The 19,880-nt window shown below is 34.5% G+C and overlaps 3 protein-coding genes across 4 annotated transcripts; all 3 read left to right on the forward strand.

Moving 5' to 3' along the window:
• The first annotated feature begins 1,467 nt into the window (after positions 1-1,467).
• LOC105432063 (nuclear receptor-binding factor 2) lies at positions 1,468-3,168 on the forward strand. Its single transcript, XM_011646668.2, has 3 exons — positions 1,468-1,618; positions 1,879-2,135; positions 2,249-3,168. Exons 1-3 carry the CDS (start codon positions 1,595-1,597, stop codon positions 2,730-2,732), a joined length of 765 nt encoding a protein of 254 aa, XP_011644970.1. The 5' UTR covers positions 1,468-1,594; the 3' UTR covers positions 2,733-3,168.
• A 2,117-nt stretch (positions 3,169-5,285) lies between these two features.
• On the forward strand, positions 5,286-7,742 carry LOC105432062 (uncharacterized). The gene is made up of 2 exons (XM_089074701.1): positions 5,286-6,576; positions 7,379-7,742. The coding sequence occupies exon 2, from the start codon at positions 7,379-7,381 to the stop codon at positions 7,583-7,585; it is 207 nt and encodes a 68-aa protein (XP_088930827.1). The 5' UTR covers positions 5,286-6,576; the 3' UTR covers positions 7,586-7,742.
• A 628-nt stretch (positions 7,743-8,370) lies between these two features.
• Positions 8,371-18,626, forward strand: jef (major facilitator superfamily domain-containing protein 6 jef). 2 transcript variants are annotated; one of them, XM_089074686.1, is made up of 11 exons: positions 8,371-9,070; positions 10,020-10,581; positions 10,827-11,162; positions 11,312-11,433; positions 11,569-11,794; positions 12,044-12,175; positions 12,270-12,539; positions 12,807-13,065; positions 13,151-13,444; positions 13,589-13,654; positions 13,992-18,626. In XM_089074686.1, exons 1-11 carry the CDS (start codon positions 8,670-8,672, stop codon positions 14,000-14,002), a joined length of 2,679 nt encoding a protein of 892 aa, XP_088930812.1. In that variant the 5' UTR covers positions 8,371-8,669; the 3' UTR covers positions 14,003-18,626. The 2 variants fall into 2 exon arrangements, with proteins under 2 accessions (XP_088930812.1, XP_088930811.1); XM_089074685.1 differs by having other exon boundaries at positions 8,373-9,070; positions 13,589-13,701.
• The last annotated feature ends 1,254 nt before the right edge of the window (positions 18,627-19,880 follow it).

Consider the following 19,880-nt stretch of genomic DNA (forward strand, 5'->3'; position numbering starts at 1 on the left):
AAGTTTTAAACGTATATCTATTTCGTTTTAAGTATATTGAATGTATATATATATATATATATATATATATATATATATATATATATATATATGTATATATATATATATATATATATACTACTTCCTCTCTTTTTCTAACTTATTATTTATATGCTAGCATCATATTTAAGATATAAATTAAATAAAAATAATATAAATATGATATAAATACGTAGGTAATAATGAAAAATACTCTATAGACAATATAAAATATAAATATCAAATATAAAATATAAAAGTAAAAAAATAATTTTAAAAATACATAAAATAATAAATAATTTAAAAAATATATAAAATAATTTAAAAATATATATAAATATAAAAATATATAAATATTGATTAATAAAAAGAAAAACTATATTATATTATTAACTTTGATAAAAAATTGCATAAAATATGAAAAAAATATTCAATATAAGGAAACAGTATATAAAATAAACATATATATTTAATTAATATTATTACTTTAAAATAAAAATATAAATGTAAATAGATATTTCTTAAATTTATAAGATTTAAAAAATACAATTATTTATAAAATTTAAAAATTATACAAAATTTAATGAATAAATAGAAATGTAGGTATATAATAGTAGAAAAATATTTTTGTAAAGAAAAAACAATTTATTTTAAAAGCATTATAAATATACTTATATATATATGCAATTACAATTATGTTAAATATAATGTCTAATTTACTTTTAGAATAAGAACAAATAATAATTTTCAAAGGAAATAATGTTTTTTTAAATTTTCAATATTCTAAATTTATAATAAAGAAATCTAATAATAAAAAATCTTATAATAAAAAAAAATGGAGAATAATTAATCTATATAAATCTTTATAGAGATCAACTATTCTTCAAAGAGAAAATAACTCTTCGTTCTTAGTTTTATTTTCTCTCATTAATCACTATTCACTGAACACTGAACTATTCATTAATCAATATTCAATATTTACTCAATACTGAACACTCCTACTTATTTTCTTTAACACGTCCTAACAGAATAAACTCTTTATGATTTCACTTTATATGTCAGACGTTTGTTCCCGCTAGTATGTTGGACATTTAAATGACAGAGAACGCAATAAAAAAACCCGAGAAGAAATGTGACAGAAAATTAGTTACGTGATTGGTTATCTACTTAGCTTGCGCATGTGCAGTTCAATTTTGTACACGCTAAAATCGGGAGAGTTGCGCTATTGTATATACTGTGTGCGTATGCTACGACACATATAACCAGAATAACAACCAATAAATACATAACTGATTTTAATGGTTTGTCACCCTCATCACCCTCAACATATTAGTTTTCTCATTTTATGCCTCATCTCTATATTTCTATAGCCGTGGAAAAAGGAACGTGATCACATGATCTGTTTCAATGCTTCTGATTCGTGGATATTCATACCGTGTTTCTCCAGCCAATCAGAATCTTTTGGTACATCACGTGATGAATCAGCAACTCTCCCTTTATAGGATTTTTATGTTATGGTCTTTCATTCAAATATGATCTGGGGACATTCTTTGTCATGGCTTCTTGATGATTAGTGATGGAAAAGTCCGCCTTGAATTTGGTGAGTTTGTCTTTTTGAATAAACAATATGTTTTTGTATCTTATATAAATTATTATAGTGTATGAATCAAGTGAAAAATGATAATTATTCATGATCCGTTCTTTAAGAGAATTATTAATATGTTGTTTGAGTTAAAAATGAAATAAATATTAACATAACATTAATACACATAATGTTGAACGATTATTTCAATAATTATTCCCACATATTTTATTTATTGCTCATCGAGATCGATTCATAATTAATGATTTCGATTTAAGGCACATGAAAAGCAGAGGAGAGCGGAAGCATTACTGCGAGAGGGAAAGTTCGAGGAAGCAGCCGAATGTCACGAAACTGTCGCTGATCTTTTAGCAAAAGCTCATGAACAACTTGAATCCAGTCTTATCCATGTACATGCATCCACCTTATCTTCTCAAGACTCGTCAAAGTTTCTGACACCAATTCATTCGCTTGTCACACTGGAGTCCCTCAATCTACAACGAGATTATCACAAGAGACAAGCAGCTGTTGTCAGGTATATATTGTTTATAGAATACTTAAACTTTGAAAATTATTTATCTTATAATACAGTCATATATATATATATATATATGGCATTTCATAGTTAGAAATTTTATTTGACCCTAGAATGAAACAAGCACAATATGAGGAATATAAAACGACATTAGAGAATCATCAGAAAGATCTTCTAAATAAACATGCAGCTAGATACAGCGAAAAAGACAATTGTACAGATATAAGAATCAACAAGTTTGATGGTTCTTTACGTCAAGCTATATACAAAACTATTGACGAACAGGATAGTCTTCTGAGTTTAATAGAAATCAAAGTACCTAGTACTGAAGAAAAAAGTTTCAAACATCCAAAAGACACTGGCACTGTTTTAGAAGAGCTGAGAACTGTTAACAGCCAATTACGATCTCTAGTAGGAAGTTTACTTAGCCAATTAGAAGCAAAAGAAGAAGAGGTACGCCAATTAACTGAGCGTCTATATGCTGTCTCTGCCAATTCTAACAATGATATCAGATCAGAAGAACATCCTTTGTGTCTTGATCCTCTACCTCCTTTAACACCTCTTGAAATGCCACTTTTCGATTTTACATCTTCATAAAACCCAAGTTTTCTATATCTTAATACACTTTGAAAAGATTTGAGAAAACTTTGAAGCAAAAACAATATCAAATTATGATTATAGCACTAAAAGATAATGCAGGGAGCATTGTACTTTTAAATATATCACTATTTTGGTGAATATATATAATTGTAAATTTTATATAAACATAAATATGTAGTAAGTTATATTTTTGTTGTCACAAATTTGGATGTGAAGTGTATGCTGAAAAGAAATATTCATATATACATAGTGTGCCTCTTTAATCTAAGTTAAGAATTAATTTAAAAGGTCGATTATACATTGAATCAGAGTGAAAAATCGATATTAAAAGAATCGATAATAATGTGAAGATTACTCACATGTTTGAAATTAGTTTTGAAATATTAATCCTCTGTGATCTATATTAAATGCAAATAAAATTCGTGTTCAGGTCTCTGGTGTTGCTATTGTTCCATATAAGTGTTGAAATGCTGCAGAAAAATTGCAGGTATATATGTACATGTGTACATATTAAAAATAGCACGATTTATCTATTTAATTTTTAATTTGTTTTGTATTGTTTTATATCTTGAAAATATATTGGCTTGAATATATTCTTAACTTTAACTAAAAATTTTAAATCAGAAAAATATGTACGATATCTCCAAAAATATTCCGATAATAATTATAAATTGTCTGTATTAACTACTTGAACTACTTGAACTTCGTAATCTTCCTAACTTGAAGTGGTAGGGACTTCCCACACTTAAAATCGATAATGCATCGAATGATAAGTAGAAAATCTTGCCCCCAGCAAAGATATATATCAAGTTGTAAGATAATAGTCACATAGTCAAATGCTATCTTCGAGATCGTATCACGGTCTATCCTTATTCGAAATGAGATGTGTATCTCTTAATGCTCTTCTATTAAGACTCTTCTCGATTGAAGCGTTTCCAAACAAATACTTCGTCAAGTTTCTTTTTTCTTTCCATCTTTTTCTTTAGAAAGTATATTTTGGATTTTTTTTTCATAACATTAAATAAGGTCAATTTTTAACCTCCGTAAATAAAGAACAGATCCCATGTCTAGGAAGTATCGCGTTTGAATTTTTGTAAACACAGATATCGAGTTCAGTCATAAGATAAATTAAATCGTTAAAAAAATGGTTTTATATATATTGGATATTGTCATGTTTTCTGAATATTTCAAAATACACATAAGATACACGAGCTAATGTTTAATGTGTTTATCCAAGATATTAAAGCCATAATCTAACGTTGCCAAATAGGAACATCATTGAGTTGAACATCCGATAATTCTTTACTCATTAAACACGGCTTGGAATATTTTTCCAAGTGTATCATTAATAATATCGAACTTGATAATAAATTCAATAAAAAAATCTTTCGAAAATAATACAAAATAAAATATCTTTACTGCAATTAAGTTTATTATAAATTAATAAATTACACATATATATTTATATATCTGTAATTTATTAATTTGTAGATATATTATTAAATATAAGTTGCAAATTAACTAATAGAGCAAAATTAATTAAATTAATTAAAAATTATTTAACTACATTGCGTAAAATCCTTCTGAAAAGACTTCTTTCAAGGAATGGCTTTATATATCGGAAGTTCTACGAAGCTGATTTTTTTTCTCTCTCTGTCTCTCTCTCTCTCTTTCTCTCTCTCTCGGATTTTTTATCGGATTCCACCGCACGACGCAGGGGTTTCTTATCGGAATTAATAATCGTATATGATCACTCGACGTACTAGTGTCACTTATTTACAACGGCACGAGAGTGTCACGTGAGTCCCAGCTGTGCACTCCTTGTTTTCCGCACGTCACAAGATTTTTTTTTTCATATCTCATGACAGGGGCTGTCTCGTGTCTAACACACAGTCATAACAATTAACAACGACATGTATAGAAAATTTCCGACGGCGTAATCTCATTTCTGCGTATCTGAATATCATCTCCATGCGTGAGTGGCGTGTTGGCCCAAATCTTTACTGCATAATGAAGGAAATTTTTTTAACGAAACATCGATAAGATACCTTTTCTCAATATTTCCAAGACACGGGGGGGGGGGGGTGGAGGCAGAGAGCGTCTCTTTAATCGCGGATTTTTGTTCTTATCATCAGAATTATTACTTGACGTAAACACCGGTTGCTATATATCGCAAGCTCGTGATCAAATGTCAAATTAAAATTTGTATTGCAACGATATTTCAGAAAATCAGAGCGTACGATTATGTCATCTATTTTCTCCTCTCGGCTGTATATCTATTTCGACGTACATTACGTACACGTCTGACTTCACGATGCATAATTTTGCAATAAAATACCAGACAAATGATAAAAAATAATTGATATTGACACGATCGAATTACCACGAAGTAGCATTAAATTGGACTTAGATCGCTTAGAAGAGATAAAAAAAAAATCAGCTATCGCGCGCGCGATAGCTGATTTTTTTTTTTTTTTTGCAGAAACTTTTTGAAAGTGAAGTCCGAATGGTCCAAGATTCTGGAAGAACTTCGAAGGCTCCTCTTAATTTCATTAATGAAATTACAGTCCCTTTTAATGACGCCGTAACTAAATATTAGATCTATGATGAGATGGCATGATTGAGAGTGCAGTATCTGCAGACGCTTTAACGCGATTGTAAAAAGATACCGGTTTGTTATCGAGCTCGCTTTATATTTTTAGACGCTGATAAAGTCGCATCCACTTGACTCGTTCGTTCTTTAATGAACACCGGTGGAACGTTTTCCCTACTATTGGTCGTACTTCTGGAGCCGGATATTACTTAACGTCGCCAAAAAGCCGATTATCTGAATGATACGCGAAAAATATGACCGCACTACAAGTGGGAAACTGGCCTGTATCTCGCACACCCGATCTATCGATAGGAGCAACTCGATTGTATATTATATAATTTTAATAATCACTTTCTACCGGTCGCCCGACTAACGAATTACATGATTACCGGCCGCAGTACCGGGCGTAGTAGTCCTCTCGCCCGTTTACATCGCGGCATTAATTTTCTATATTTTTAATTAAATGCGTGCGCAAGGAAGAAAAGAGGTGAAACTCATTTCTCGCTCGTTCGCCGTTAATTATTCTTTAATTACTGCGCTGCGTGCTGCGTACCACTTAACGGCGATAAGTCGACGACCGATGCGTGGATGCGATACGAGAGCCGCCGGGAAGACGCGCTGGTTTGTTTATTGTTGCAACAACCGCGCTGCATCAGCCGCGTTTATTTCGCGGGTGTTTTTTTATCACCCGCGGAGATTTTACGTCAAACCGCGCGGCGCGGCAGCCGGTTGGACGTCAATTCCGTCGATCGCGCGAGCACACTCGATACATGTCGACGTGCATAGTCCACATTTCCGTTCCGGCTCTTTGCCCGCGAATATGCGTCAGCGACCGCCGTGGGGTTTATCAATTCGGCTTAAGAGGCCCGATAACGGCCAAATAAGACTCTCGAGACACACGCGCGTCGCAATTATCGCACAACCCTCCCCTTGTCCGCCGTAGGGGGACAAAAATCCTCTCCCCCCCCCCTCTCCCTCCCCCCCTCGACAGTAATTGTCGTGAATGACGCGTGAGTCCTCCTTATCTCGACGGCGGGTGACGTTGTATTTGTCGTATATAAAATACAGCGCGGTGCACGAACGAGCATTAGTACTGGTCTCACACCTCTGAGCGACCAAATCAGATACAAGAGGCAGACACAGCGGCAGCTCTTTGTATCGTACCGAGAAGGAGAAGTCATCAGAGGTTGCCCTGCAACCGATACCTAATCAGTCCTCGCAGTACACATCGAATCGCATCAATTCAAAGTGAGTCTTTCCCCCATCATTGTTGATTTTTCGAGCTTTCAACAAGTCTACGTAGAGACGCAAACGCAATAACAAATTAAATATTTTGTTAAATAAAAGAAACGTATGCTTTCTAATATCATCACGTATCGTGTTTAAAAGACAAGATTTCTATTAATTGTTTTTAATGTCTTACAAGGAAACGTTGAGTCTTTTTTTTTCATATTATTTGATTAAGAACAAAGAAATATCTCTGTTTTTTTTTTTTAAATAAGATTCGTTTGAATTTTCCTTGCAAAAGTTTTGAAACAATTTGAAACGTCGTATGAAAATTCGAATTACTTTGAAAAGTCTCTGAAAAATTTGGAAAATTTTGAACGCCAAATTTCAACACACTTTTAAAGAACTTGAATGCTCCCAGAATTTGGAATATCTAAAACAAAAAAAAAATAAAACCATCTATGTTCTATAGAAAATGGAATAAAATAATAGCATCGTAAAGGAAGAAATATATTTCCGAAATATTTAAAATCCTTAAGATTAACACATTCAAGACTTTTAAAGTATCTAAAATTTTTAAAAAATATTGCATAAGTAATTCGAGATTTTCATCGTACATTCGAAGTGACTCAATATTTTTTGAACACTGTGCTCATACAGAAAACGGGGGGGGGGGAAGAATCATTTCAACGAGGAATTATTACTTATTTTTCTTTTCACAAACGTTCTTTCTTTGAAGCAGTTCTCATTACATAAACATATAAATATCTCCTTTATATTACGAAATATATTTAATATATTTAACTGGACGATTTATTTGCAGATGCTGGTTGGCGGTGCCGTTAGCTACGTCGCTGGAAAGCAGGCGGTTCGCACGGTTTATTGGCGAACTGCGAACAACGGCCGTCTCTTAAAGACAGCAAAAACCTGCATGTTTCAAGGACCACCCAAACCCGCACGATCGTCGACCGCAGCTTCTTCCGTATGCCCTGCGCAATCACACATGGACCTGATACCGAAAGTTATTTAAATCCGAAAAAGCTCTGCGTGACGCAGCGCGAAGACCATTTGTTATATAAGGCACCACTGTACATAAGAAGTTATTAATTATTTAATCTTAAAATGCATATTTATAACGTGATATGACGACGCAATAAAGCGATTACTATTTATTTTCTTTTCATAAACATCGACGTTTTCAGTCTTGTCCCTCACTCACCCACTATAATTCTATAATTTAAAGAAACTATAAAGTAATACGCTAATTTTAGAATAGCAGATCTCTTGATGCACTTAAAATCATTTTTTTCAACAACGAGATTAATAATTATCAATTACAATTGATAAAGAAGGAAAATGGAAGGAACTTTATTTTAGAAAAACAAAGAATGTTTTTTAAAAATATTTTCCTTCAAATGATCTTGATTGAGATAGAAATTTAATTTCTACCAAGCTGATATTAAAAATTTGTAACAATGATGATTTTTCTCGACATTTTCACTATGTAAAGATTAATTCGAGTTGATCGGATGATCTTTAGAATTTATCCTGCAATTTATCCTGTATAGAGTTTCGAACTGCTGTTTCGTAAATGATCGAAGATGCAATCGAATTTGGTAGGTATTGTATACTTCTACTCTTCGAAGGGAGAGAGAAAGGGACGATAGATCGCGGGGAAACGAAAACTGGAGGAAAAGCAAAAATAGTATCTGCCGAAAGACTAAACTAACTACGTCGATATGGCATTGAGACAATATCGCGTCGCGGCAGGGGGTAGTGAGAGGGGTGAAAGTTACGCCGGCGCAGTAGGGTGTTTATTGATTTTGGAAGCAAAGCTGCCCCATACAGCCCGACATCGATTCGACCGCGAAGGCACCGAGGCACCGGGTTTGACAGCCGATATAATCGGAGAGTCCAATTCTCGAGGGAGAGGAGTTTTTGGCGAAAAGGGTGGAAACCTCGGCTGCCTCGGTGGAACGGAAGCCCGCGGCGCGGTTCCCGTCCGGTGAGCGAATGTAAGGGGGGTATCGCGCGCTCCGTCCGGTGGTTGGGGAAATACGCTCCGTTGCCCGAGCGTTTCTGGTGTTTCGCGGCAGAGCGAGTCGGGAAGCAGAATGCAGAACTATGGACACGAGGATTACGACTATGGTATGCCGGGCGATGGGCAGCCGTCGAGCAGAGTCCTACCCCAGGTGCCGGGCGCCAGGCCGCTCGTGGACCCCCAGGCCGAGGGTGAGGTCGACCCCAGCATGTATCCCCAACCGAAGGAGGCCACGCACAAGATTCGCGGTAAGAGCGACATCCTGGAGTACCTCTTCGGCTCCGTCGATCAGGAGCTCCTCACCGTAAAGACCTTCTACTTCTTCTTCTACTCGGCCTTCGGCTCCCTCTTTCCGCTTATGGGGGTGTACTTCAAGCAAATGGGAATGAATGCGGGACAATGCGGCCTTCTCATCGGTCTCAGGCCGTTCATCGAGTTCCTGAGCGCCCCTTTCTGGGGCTCCCTCGCCGACAGGTGAGACCACGTTTCGTTTCCTCGTGGTACGCGATACGCTATCCCGAGGTCTGGCATGGTCGCGAGATTACAGCACCATATGGTCTCGCAGAAAACATAACAGTGTAGTTGAGATCGCTTTACGATAGCGCAACTGAAATTGAAGATAAAGGCGAGCGAAGAAGTTATCGAATCGGGGTCGTCATTTTTGAAGAATTTGGAATTCGCAAATAATGTTTGTCGCACGCGATCTTTGCTCTCCGAGAGTTCACTCTTTATGCGTACATAATAACCTTATATATTTTTTATTTTGCGATTAAAATAATTATAAAATGATAGGTCAAGAAAATAAAATAAAATATGTTCACAATTTTTATTTTCGTCAATTAAACGCGTTAAATATTTTTATGAAAACTTATTTATATTTATTCTTAAAAATCACTTCATTTTCAATATCTCGCTCGAGGTAAAGTAATTTCATTTAATGATAGCTGGTGCTATCTTCTTAGCAATGCAAAATAAATATATATATATATATATGTGTATATATATTTAACAGCGTCATCAAGTTTTAATAAAATCAGCGACACCTGCTGAAAATTGAAACAATTTTTTTCAATCGTCTAAGATAAATTGAAGAATAAAGGAAGATATCAATTATTCAAATAAATGGAGAAAATTAGGGCTGTGACATAGAAAAACAATATTTGTAGAATCTAGGTCTTTCTCTATAACGATAAACAAAAATTTATCAAATCCGGGAGAGTTTCCGCTTGTCAAGCAAGTACTCTTATCACTCTGTTATTCAATACGCAATAAGACTAGAGACATGCGAAAAAAATTAATATTGTGAGCGGCAAACAAATTGAACAGTAACTGGCATTTTCTTCCCTCCCCCATTCTCTCAAAAATATTCAACTGAGAGAATAAAACTGTAAATGATTTTTCATATGTATCTTTCTATCCGCAGATGGCAAAAAGGCAAACTCCTTCTACTAGCTTCCCTCTCCTGCTGGATCATTTTCACCCTACCCCTGGGCTTCATTCAGCCTCCACCCACCTCTTGTATGATTAGAATAAACGACACTCCTTATCTGGAGGCGTCCAACAGGGAACAAAGAATTAAGAGATCGACCGACCTGCATGAATTGTATTATCCCGAGAATAGAGAGGAGTATCTCGAGGTCGCGTCCAATGTTGTCTTCGAAAGATTACGACGTAACACGGACGATAACGAGATATTATTCGACTACACAAAGAAGCCGAGGAAATTCGGTGCGTTCGAGATACCCTACGATATCGAGAGAAACGGAGTTGGGGATTTCGACAACGACGGCTCCGCTATATACGATTTGAAAAACAATAGAGTTAGAAGACAAACGTCCGACATGGATAGGAGCGACGACGAAGATCCTGACAAGATGAGGACCGGAGGCAACGCCGATGACGCGAATGCAAGATCGATTAATTTCGAAGCGTTGCAAAAGAAAAATCGTCCGGCCGATGTGGATGAGTACAAACGCTTCATGAAGGCACTTGTCCTTTTTTTATGCTATGTATATAATATGTGTGCATAATAATATTTCCACAATTACAATATTCTATATATATATATATATATATATATATAGTTATATATAAATAAATCAGTTTTGAATTAAAGAGTTTGATCGAACGATTTTAACAATTTTTCGATGTTCTTTGTTAATAATACAAAATAAAAAATTATGTAATTATATATATATATATATATTAATAAAATGTATTTATTTCATAGAATGAACCAGCAGGCGAAAGAACAGTCCCAAAGAAGGCTTACGTTCGCACCAAAACGCGTGTAAAACCACCACCGGAAAAAATAATGGTGAAACGAAATATAGAAAAAAAGCTGACACTTTTGGAAAAAGATGACATGATCGACGATGAAGACGAATACGAAAGAAATATTGATATGTCGTTGGTGAGGAATCGCAGGAGCATACGAACATTTCACGGCTCCTTTGGACTTAATCAATTATCTCCCTTATCGGTTACTTATGCCACGAATTATAACGAAAGAGAAAATAAGGAATGGGTGAAGCCGCTTTTTAGTTCCATAGTTTACAGATTACCGGTAAGTCACAAGGTTCAGCTTGATTTTGGTGTAATTTTAAACATTTATATCTGTAAATAAATAATTAGGGAAATTTTTAGTGAAATTATTTATAAAAAAATTTTAAAACGAAAAAATAATAATAATTTATCAATTAAATGTGATTTTAGGATATCCAAAAAACATTTTTCCTCCTGCTATTGTTGGTGGTAGTTGGTGAATTTTTTTCGGCACCTGCCATAACGTTAGCTGATTCAGCTGTTATTACTTTACTTGGGGAAGACGCCGATAGGTAATATACATCAGTGTACTCTTGAAGAATAATAAATTTTATTTTTTTTATAATAAATCGAAGGAATTAATATTCATGTTAATTAAAACTTTTGCGTTTACGATAATTGCAAGATTAATAAATTTTGATCATCAGGTATGGTCATCAACGTATGTTTGGAAGTCTTGGATGGGGTTTGGCCATGTTCTTCGTCGGAATCGCTCTCGATCATAGCACCGCGTTTCCGGATCATCCTTGTAAACCTGACGAAAGAGAGAAAAACTACACGATTTGTTTTGCAATATTTAGCGTTTTGATGGGTGCCGCGTTAATAACAGCAACGCAAATTAATTTCAAATATGACATTGTTCCCGCTGAGCCGGTAAGTCTAATAGATATATCTCTAAATATATATATTTATATTATAATAAAATTGCTGCCTCAAAATTATATAAAAGAATCGATGGAATTAAAACGTTTTTTAACGCATAAATATTTCACTTTTTTTTTTCTTCTTCTCTTTTTCTCCTTCTTTTAGAAATTATGAGCGAATAACTATAGGGAGAAATAAATTTTGAACCAGCTACTTATGAGATTTATTGAAATTTCATTAATTATATTTTATACACAGGAAGTGGTGAAACCAACCGAACCAACCCGGGAAGAACAACTCCAGAGTCAATTATCCCAGCAACTTAATCTGCCTGGGTTGCAAGATTCTTCCGCTGCTATAGATCCTAAACCTCAGCCTCCCGAAGGAAAGGTCTATATCTATTTCTTATCAAGATATAAGTAAAACATTCTTATTATGTTTATATAATAGTTATTAATTGGATTCTAATAACTTTGGATTTTAGACCAAGATGTTCGCTCAAACGATGAAAGAAATACCGGAGTGGGTGACGGTGCTAAAGCAATTCAAGGACGTAAAATGCGCGTCATTTCTCTTCGTCGCGTGGTTCATGGGATTTGGCATCGGATTAATCTTTACTTTCCTATTCTGGCACCTTCAGGATTACGGTGGTTCACCGACCCTCTTCGGCGTTGCGTCTGTGATCAATCATATTTCCGAGATCTTCGCGTATTTCTTCAGCTTCAAACTTATTCGGCAGATCGGGCACGTTAAGGTAAAGAATCATACGAGATTAATTCGTTTCAAAAAGCGTTTCGGGGGGGCTGCTTCGTGATTGATTAAATTTCAATCGTAAAGTTGTATACCAGTAACATTATTTGCAACAGTCCTTTTATATATTTTTTTTTTTTTTTTTAACAATATCGTAACGGTAACTAGATCAAAATTACTTACTGCTTTTAGGTAAAAGATAAACTAGGAGACAAATATTAGCGTAAACAAACTCTTCGCGTTCTGTTATTAATTATGACGCACGTTTCAGGTATTGTGTCTCGGTCTGGGCGGAAATGTACTCCGATTCCTCTACATATCATGGCTAAAAAATCCATGGTGGGTATTGCCCTTCGAGTTCATTCAGGGTATTACGCACGCGGCAGTATGGGCGGCATGCTGCAGTTATATCGCTCATAATACCCCGTCGCAGCTGCGTTCGAGCGCGCAGGGTGTTCTTCAGGGACTTCATCATGGGCTTGGACGAGGTTGCGGTGCGGTGATCGGTGGCATGTTCGTCGCGGCTTACGGTAGGCTCCTGACTACTATAAACCTGCGAATTTATTAAATTTATATTTACCAAACGGACGATAATGAAATACTCTCAACGTACAGGTACGACCGCGACTTTCCGAGCGTACGGTCTCATTTGCATCGTCGTCCTGGCGATCTTCGTCTTCATCAATTTCTACAGAAAGGATACTGGCTTCGTATCCGAACTGCCGCAGACGGAAGATCCGCGTCAAGTAGCCGAGGCTACCCACTTGGCGCCGCATGGTGTACCAAGCAACGCCATACCGCGTGCTCTCAGTTCGACCCGCCTGCACGAACTGGCTAATCAAGATGCTGGCTACGGCGCGACGTATCAGACCGCTGGTGGAAATCTCGCGGTACCCGGTACTAACGGAGGTGAGAAATTATTCCAAGGCAAAGATTTACAAACAAGATTGGGTGATATCTGATATCGTTATTTTTAGACTGCGATTATTTAAAACCTTGACTCCTTCTGTGTCGTTTTATCCCCGTCTGAGTTTTCTAATTTTTCATTCGTAGGCCCAGGCAACCTAACAAATCCATTCTTAAACGGCGGAGGTGGCGGCGAAGGTGGATATAATTACGGTATGACTGGCAAGGGGGAGGACGAGTATATTCGTAGGAGCTTCCAGGTTCAGTAAAACCATTCTCATTAAAACGTCCGGCACAAGAAAGGACGCAATATTTCTATAAAAAGAGAAAAAAAAAAAGACGAAAACGCAATGTTTGTCTCTAAAAGAGAGAAAAAAAAAAAAAAAGACAAAAGGGAGAAGACACTTTCGACTTTATTGCCCGCAAGAAACTACACTCACTGAACGAGAAATCCTATCTATACTTTGCCACGAGAACAAATTAATATAATTCAAAAATGACATATGTTGACACATAGAAAATTGATGATATATACTTTCCTGTTTGATAGATCTACAGTGAAGTGGTGGGTAGAGAATATGATGTCGTAAAACCAACTATCCAACTACACGCCCAACAACCATGCACCAATCCCTTTCATCAACACGACTACGACTGGTAACGACTCGATCTGTCGACGCGTTCCTTACGACCGACGTACTGAAATGTGAACGCTTGAGAAGACATTACTGAACAGATAATAACCCGTAAATATAATTACCCGTACAGATATGGCCCACGCACGTACACGTGAATCCACGTGCGAAACATTCGCGCATACACACGTGAAACTAATATTTATAATCCCATAAATAATTTAATTTCATATAGATATAGGTAAATTTTTTTAGATTTAATTTTATATTTTATAATTTTTTATTTACATCGATTATTTAAATTTTAATATATTTGTTAATATATAATATATATATATATATATATATATATATATATATACTTTATTATATTATATATTCTAATTTAAATGAAGATAAGATATTGATAATTCATGACTTTTAGTCGTGTCTAATGTAAATGGTTATTTATACTTTGAACTATAAACTAGAAATATATATTCTACTATAATAAAACTATAATAAAAAAAATTAAGTTCGAATCTCACCAGAAATGACGTGTATTATTATGTATATGCGCGTGCCTACACGTGGAAATATGCGTACACGCGTACGTGCGTGTTGCAGTTATGTCACCGTTGTACGGTATATATCGAGATACGAATGTGATAAAATATCTGTGGACAAGCGGAAGGAAAGAGGAGTGAACCAATGCTTACGAGGCTCCATTCGGTAGATCTGTGAAATCCGACGACAGCCGTCTTATCGCCGTCTCTTGACTTGCTCGTTCCTACGATTTTGTTATTTCTCTTTGGTACATTGCTTCCTTCTGACTTTCTAACGGACGTTCACGAGTCTAGGGTATCAGGGAATTAGTGGTAAGAACTAAATCCAATTAATCGAAAGTGCCTATCGAAAGTTTCCTGATGCCCTACGTAACGTTAATTCGACTTCTGCCCAACGGTTATCTTACTTTTTCGTATTTAGAAGGCAAGATATTCCGAATAATGTCGAAAGATCATACCGAGTCGCGAGGCAGACGAGGCTTTCCGTGCGAATATTTATTTCTCAAATATTTCCGAAAGAGAGGAGAGAGAGAGCGCATATCGTTCTATTTATAAGATTAAAAGACACACATGATATCAGAAGTTTTAGCGTGTTGTTAATTTTTATAAATTTAGCACGTTTAAATTCCCTTAGAAATTGATTCTCTTTTGAGATTTTTAATGACATTTGTACGAGAGCAAAAGCGAGTTAAAATATCTTTACGAAATACCATACATATTCATATTATGTTACGTGATTGCTTTATCGTGCATGTGATAGATTCATATCAATGCGTTTCAGCGTTTAGAGAGAGATCTTCAACTAGTAGTTGGTGTTTGCACTGCAGCAAAATAGCTCTATGTCGCACTCATAAAAAAAAGAAATATATCATTTATAAACATATTTAAAATGATGCGAGTTGAGAAGGTTTAACGTGCAATATCAAAGCGTGAACTTCTAGCATCTAGGATAAACGCCTGCAGATCGGCAGAAATTGAATGAAAAATTGATTATACAAAAACCTGCGAGGTTTATATTTACTAAGATGACGAATGTATAAGTATAATGTTGTAACAGAACCATCGATCTGATCGGCGGTAATTTAGAAAGAGAAACCGCACGAGCTAAATTAATGGGACGATTCGTGTCACCTGTAAATATTCTACACACGTTATTAGGTATAGATTCTACTATTCACACTTGTTTTCTGTTTCCAAACAGATTGTTGATCTTGATCTTGATTGTTATATTTACACATATTCACATTTGCGACTATTTGCATTAACTTCTTAGAAATCTAAATGAGCTCTATCGTAAGTACTTTTACTGTACGTATAAGGTATATGTTGTGACAGCTCTGTATAATATTGTTGAAAAAGGAAAAGGAAAAGAGAGATTAGTAGTAAAAAAAAAAATATATATATATATATAAAGATTGTAGCGGCACGATTTTACTTACTATCGGGATCGGAAATACAAGCATCGCCTTCTCTCTCACGCGCGCTTTTGCAATTGGAGACTTGCTGCCTATCCGAAGCACGAGACAATTAAAAATATACGATGTATCTACTCCTTTAATTCGAACATTATGAGATAACAGAGAGAGTTTACTACGTGTTTTGCAAGGCGTACGTTAATCGTCGTAACAACAAGTCGAGAGAAATCAATGACTTCGCGATATCATTTGTGAGTCTCACTTAAATTTCATCCCCTCGCTGGAGGCAAAGAGTCACATCATGTTCTCGATTAAAATAACGACTTAAAGTACGGTTTACGAAATACGAAGAGAACGTAAGGCCGTAAGTGGCACTTCTTGCATCGGTCATCACACACACACACACACACACACACACACGCGCACACGCACGCACGCACGCACGCACACACACACACACACACACACACACACACACACACACACACACACACACACACACACACACACACACACACACACACATTGGTGTTTTGTGGACAGGCAGATTATACAACGTAACAAAGACTGAAATAAAATGTCTTACGGCACGTAGCGACCGATTCAAGAAGGCATACACTTGGTACACGCGTGTGTGCGTATTTGTATATTATAAATTATATACACTACTTGTCGAAGGTCTGAGCAGACGTTCCGTCCTCTTCCGGTTAAATTAAAAGTAAACGGGATCAATCAAGCTCTCAAAGATATTTTATTATTCATATAATATATAAAATAAATATAAATTAGCTAAAATATTTATAGTTAAGATATTTTGAAAGCTTATTTATTCTTATTTTTAATTTGACTGAAAAAGACAGGACGTCTGGTCAGACTGTTGTCACAAGTAGGGTACAGTCACAACTATATATATATATATATAATATATACATATAACATAATGTACGGTGAATATCGATTGTGTACCTATGTACCGTGTATGTTAGCAGGGACGTTACGTTAATTAGTACCACAAAAATAGAAACGAAATGTTAATCCACTCTTACATATACTTCTGCATATCTTACGGAGTTGCTAGTTCATATCACGTCGGTTTGAAGCGGTTTTTCGCGACGTTTATTGATTATTCCATATGTTTAACGTGTAAATTATGTTGTTGATCGTTGAATCATGTTAGTGTTTTAAGATATATACGTTTTCCCAATTAGAAACTTTTGACTGGATCGACTTCAGTTGGAATAGACTGTAACTTATATTAAGTTGACATATGTAACATATGAATTCCCTCAAAGTGAATACACGCTGTAGCGTAGTTTCATTGGATTGCTGGATAGAGATACTTTTTAAGTATGTCAAGTATGCTTTAAATTTAATATTTATAAAGGATTGAAGTGCCCCCACGTATTCTCAATTTTTACTCCGCGATTCGTCCGAAGATATGAATGATTCTGCCACCGCGACGTAAAACCACACACCATAGTGCAAAACCGAACTATGTCTTCAAACTGTCTTTAATCAGTTTAATGTCATTGTAGGAATCGTATGTGTGTGTGTGTGAAACACAGATATGTATAAAAAGAAAAGAGAAAAGGAGCTGTAAGTATTATTGTAATCTCTTTTCTTGGGAACAGTGAAAGAAAAAAAAAAAAAAAAAAAAAAAAACCAAGATAAATCCTTGAGGAGAGTGCGTCACAAGTTTATATGTAATGACATATCATGAAACATCGTGCGTAGATTTAGTGTAGCAAACATCATATGCTTATGATTAAGAACTCACTTACACTTGATAATCGATTTTTATTTCTCCCATCGGCCACATTATTTATTTATTTTATGCTTTTCCTTTTTGCTTTTCTTAATCTAAGTCACATTTCTAATTATCAAACTGCGTCCTCGATGATGCAAAATAATCATCAATGATTTGAAAAATATATGTGTACAATCCTTAAGGACGGAGGATCTTCAAGGTACAAGATATTTATAAGAGTAAAAGAAAATTGATTTATCAATTTCTGTAAAGTGAATTTATCGATTTCTTCTCCAGTGGTTAAATCATCAGTTCAATACGTGATAAGAATGTGTGTGAAATAGCTGCGAAATGAAACTTGACTTTCCAAGATTCTATTTAAATTTTAAAATACTTAGATAATTGTGATTTAGCAAAACCTGCTATTTTTTTGATAGTCAATTTTGAGAATTAAATAATTATTTCTTCAGAAAATTTTAGTTTAATTTAGTTTTCATATACATTTGTATCATACATAGAATTATACATATGCAAAATAACAATATCTGTGTAATATCTGACTAATATTTGACAATTTTTTCTGACATATCATATATATTATCATATATTATATTCAATATTGAATATATAAAACATGTTAGATTGTATCGAATTTCTCTAGAAGCAATTTCATATTAGAAAGGCAGGATTATTCGTGAAAATTCAAGATATACTAATTAAAAATCGTTTCATAGTTTGCATCGTGGTGAATATTTAGATAATGAATTAGCTAATAATATTTAATAAGATTAATTTGTAATTTTTATCTAGTTATTTTGCAAATATATATACATTTACGATTCAGTGATGTCGATTATCCATGCTTAACATTAACAAACACGGACAAAATATAATTTCGTAACAATATATTATTATCTACGAAGCATGCAGATAAAAATAAAAAAGGATTTAATACTGTAGAGTAGCCTAATTGTTTAAATATTTAAGACTATTAAAATAATTTAAAAATAATAAAAAGTCTATGTTAATAAGCGTGAAAAATTATCTAAAGTTAAATATTTTTAAAAATAACATTGTCAATATAAAAATGTGTTTGTCGCGTGTTTATTATTTTGAATATCCTTTGATATCAGTGATACCATGATTTCTCTATAAAATAAAAAATAAATTTGGTTGCCTGCACTATCCTATATCGATGCACTTTAAAGATTATTAGGACAGGAGCACATTTCTGCATAATGCATAATGCATAATGTATAAGAAAATGAACCAATCAGAATCTTTCATTTTCATTGTGGGGGAGGGATAGAAATGGAGGACTATGATTGGTTCATTTTCTTATGCGTTATGTATTATGCGTTATGCAGAAGTGTGTAGGTCCTTACGCATGAAAATACATGAAGTGCGAAATTGTGATATCAGCATTTTAATCAATACAAAATTCAATAAACATTCTGTTAAGAAATATAGCAAATGTAATATTCGATATTTCATCAGTCGAAATATCTTTATTTAATTTCGTTAATTGAATAGCTTTATGTATAGAAGCCCTTAGTGTAACACAAATATCCTTGATGAATTTTTTATTTGGCTAAATACGCATAAACGAAAAATACGTAGATCACTCGGAATTCACTTCCGGAAAGTAAGTTCCATTTTTCCTTTTTTTCTGCTTTATTAATTCTAGAAATGTTCATTTGAAGCCTAGGGTTTTTCTATGGGAAAATTTCCACATCAATGGAAATAAAGACTCTAATTGGTCCATTTTCTTGTTATGCATTATGCGTCATGGAGCAGTGGTCCGACCCTTAAGACAATTTAAATCCTATATGATGTGTATGATGTGTGTGTGTGTGTGTGTGTGTGTGTGTGTGTGTGTGTGAGATACGAGCAAAAATTGTTTATGATTTCCTATTAGTGATTATATTTTTGAAAAAAAGGAATAGACTTATTTTTTTCTTTATAATTGTATTAGAAACGTATTAGAACGTATTAAAATTTCTTAAAAAATTCATTATCAAAATTCATTATCAAACAGCTGATACAGAGGAGTAAGAAAGATAAAGATAAAATTTTGTTTGTCTATATAATTATATA

This window comes from Pogonomyrmex barbatus, unplaced genomic scaffold (assembly GCF_055798465.1).
Source record: "Pogonomyrmex barbatus isolate J1 unplaced genomic scaffold, ASM5579846v1 scaffold17, whole genome shotgun sequence".
Classification (NCBI taxonomy): Eukaryota; Metazoa; Arthropoda; class Insecta; order Hymenoptera; family Formicidae; genus Pogonomyrmex; species Pogonomyrmex barbatus.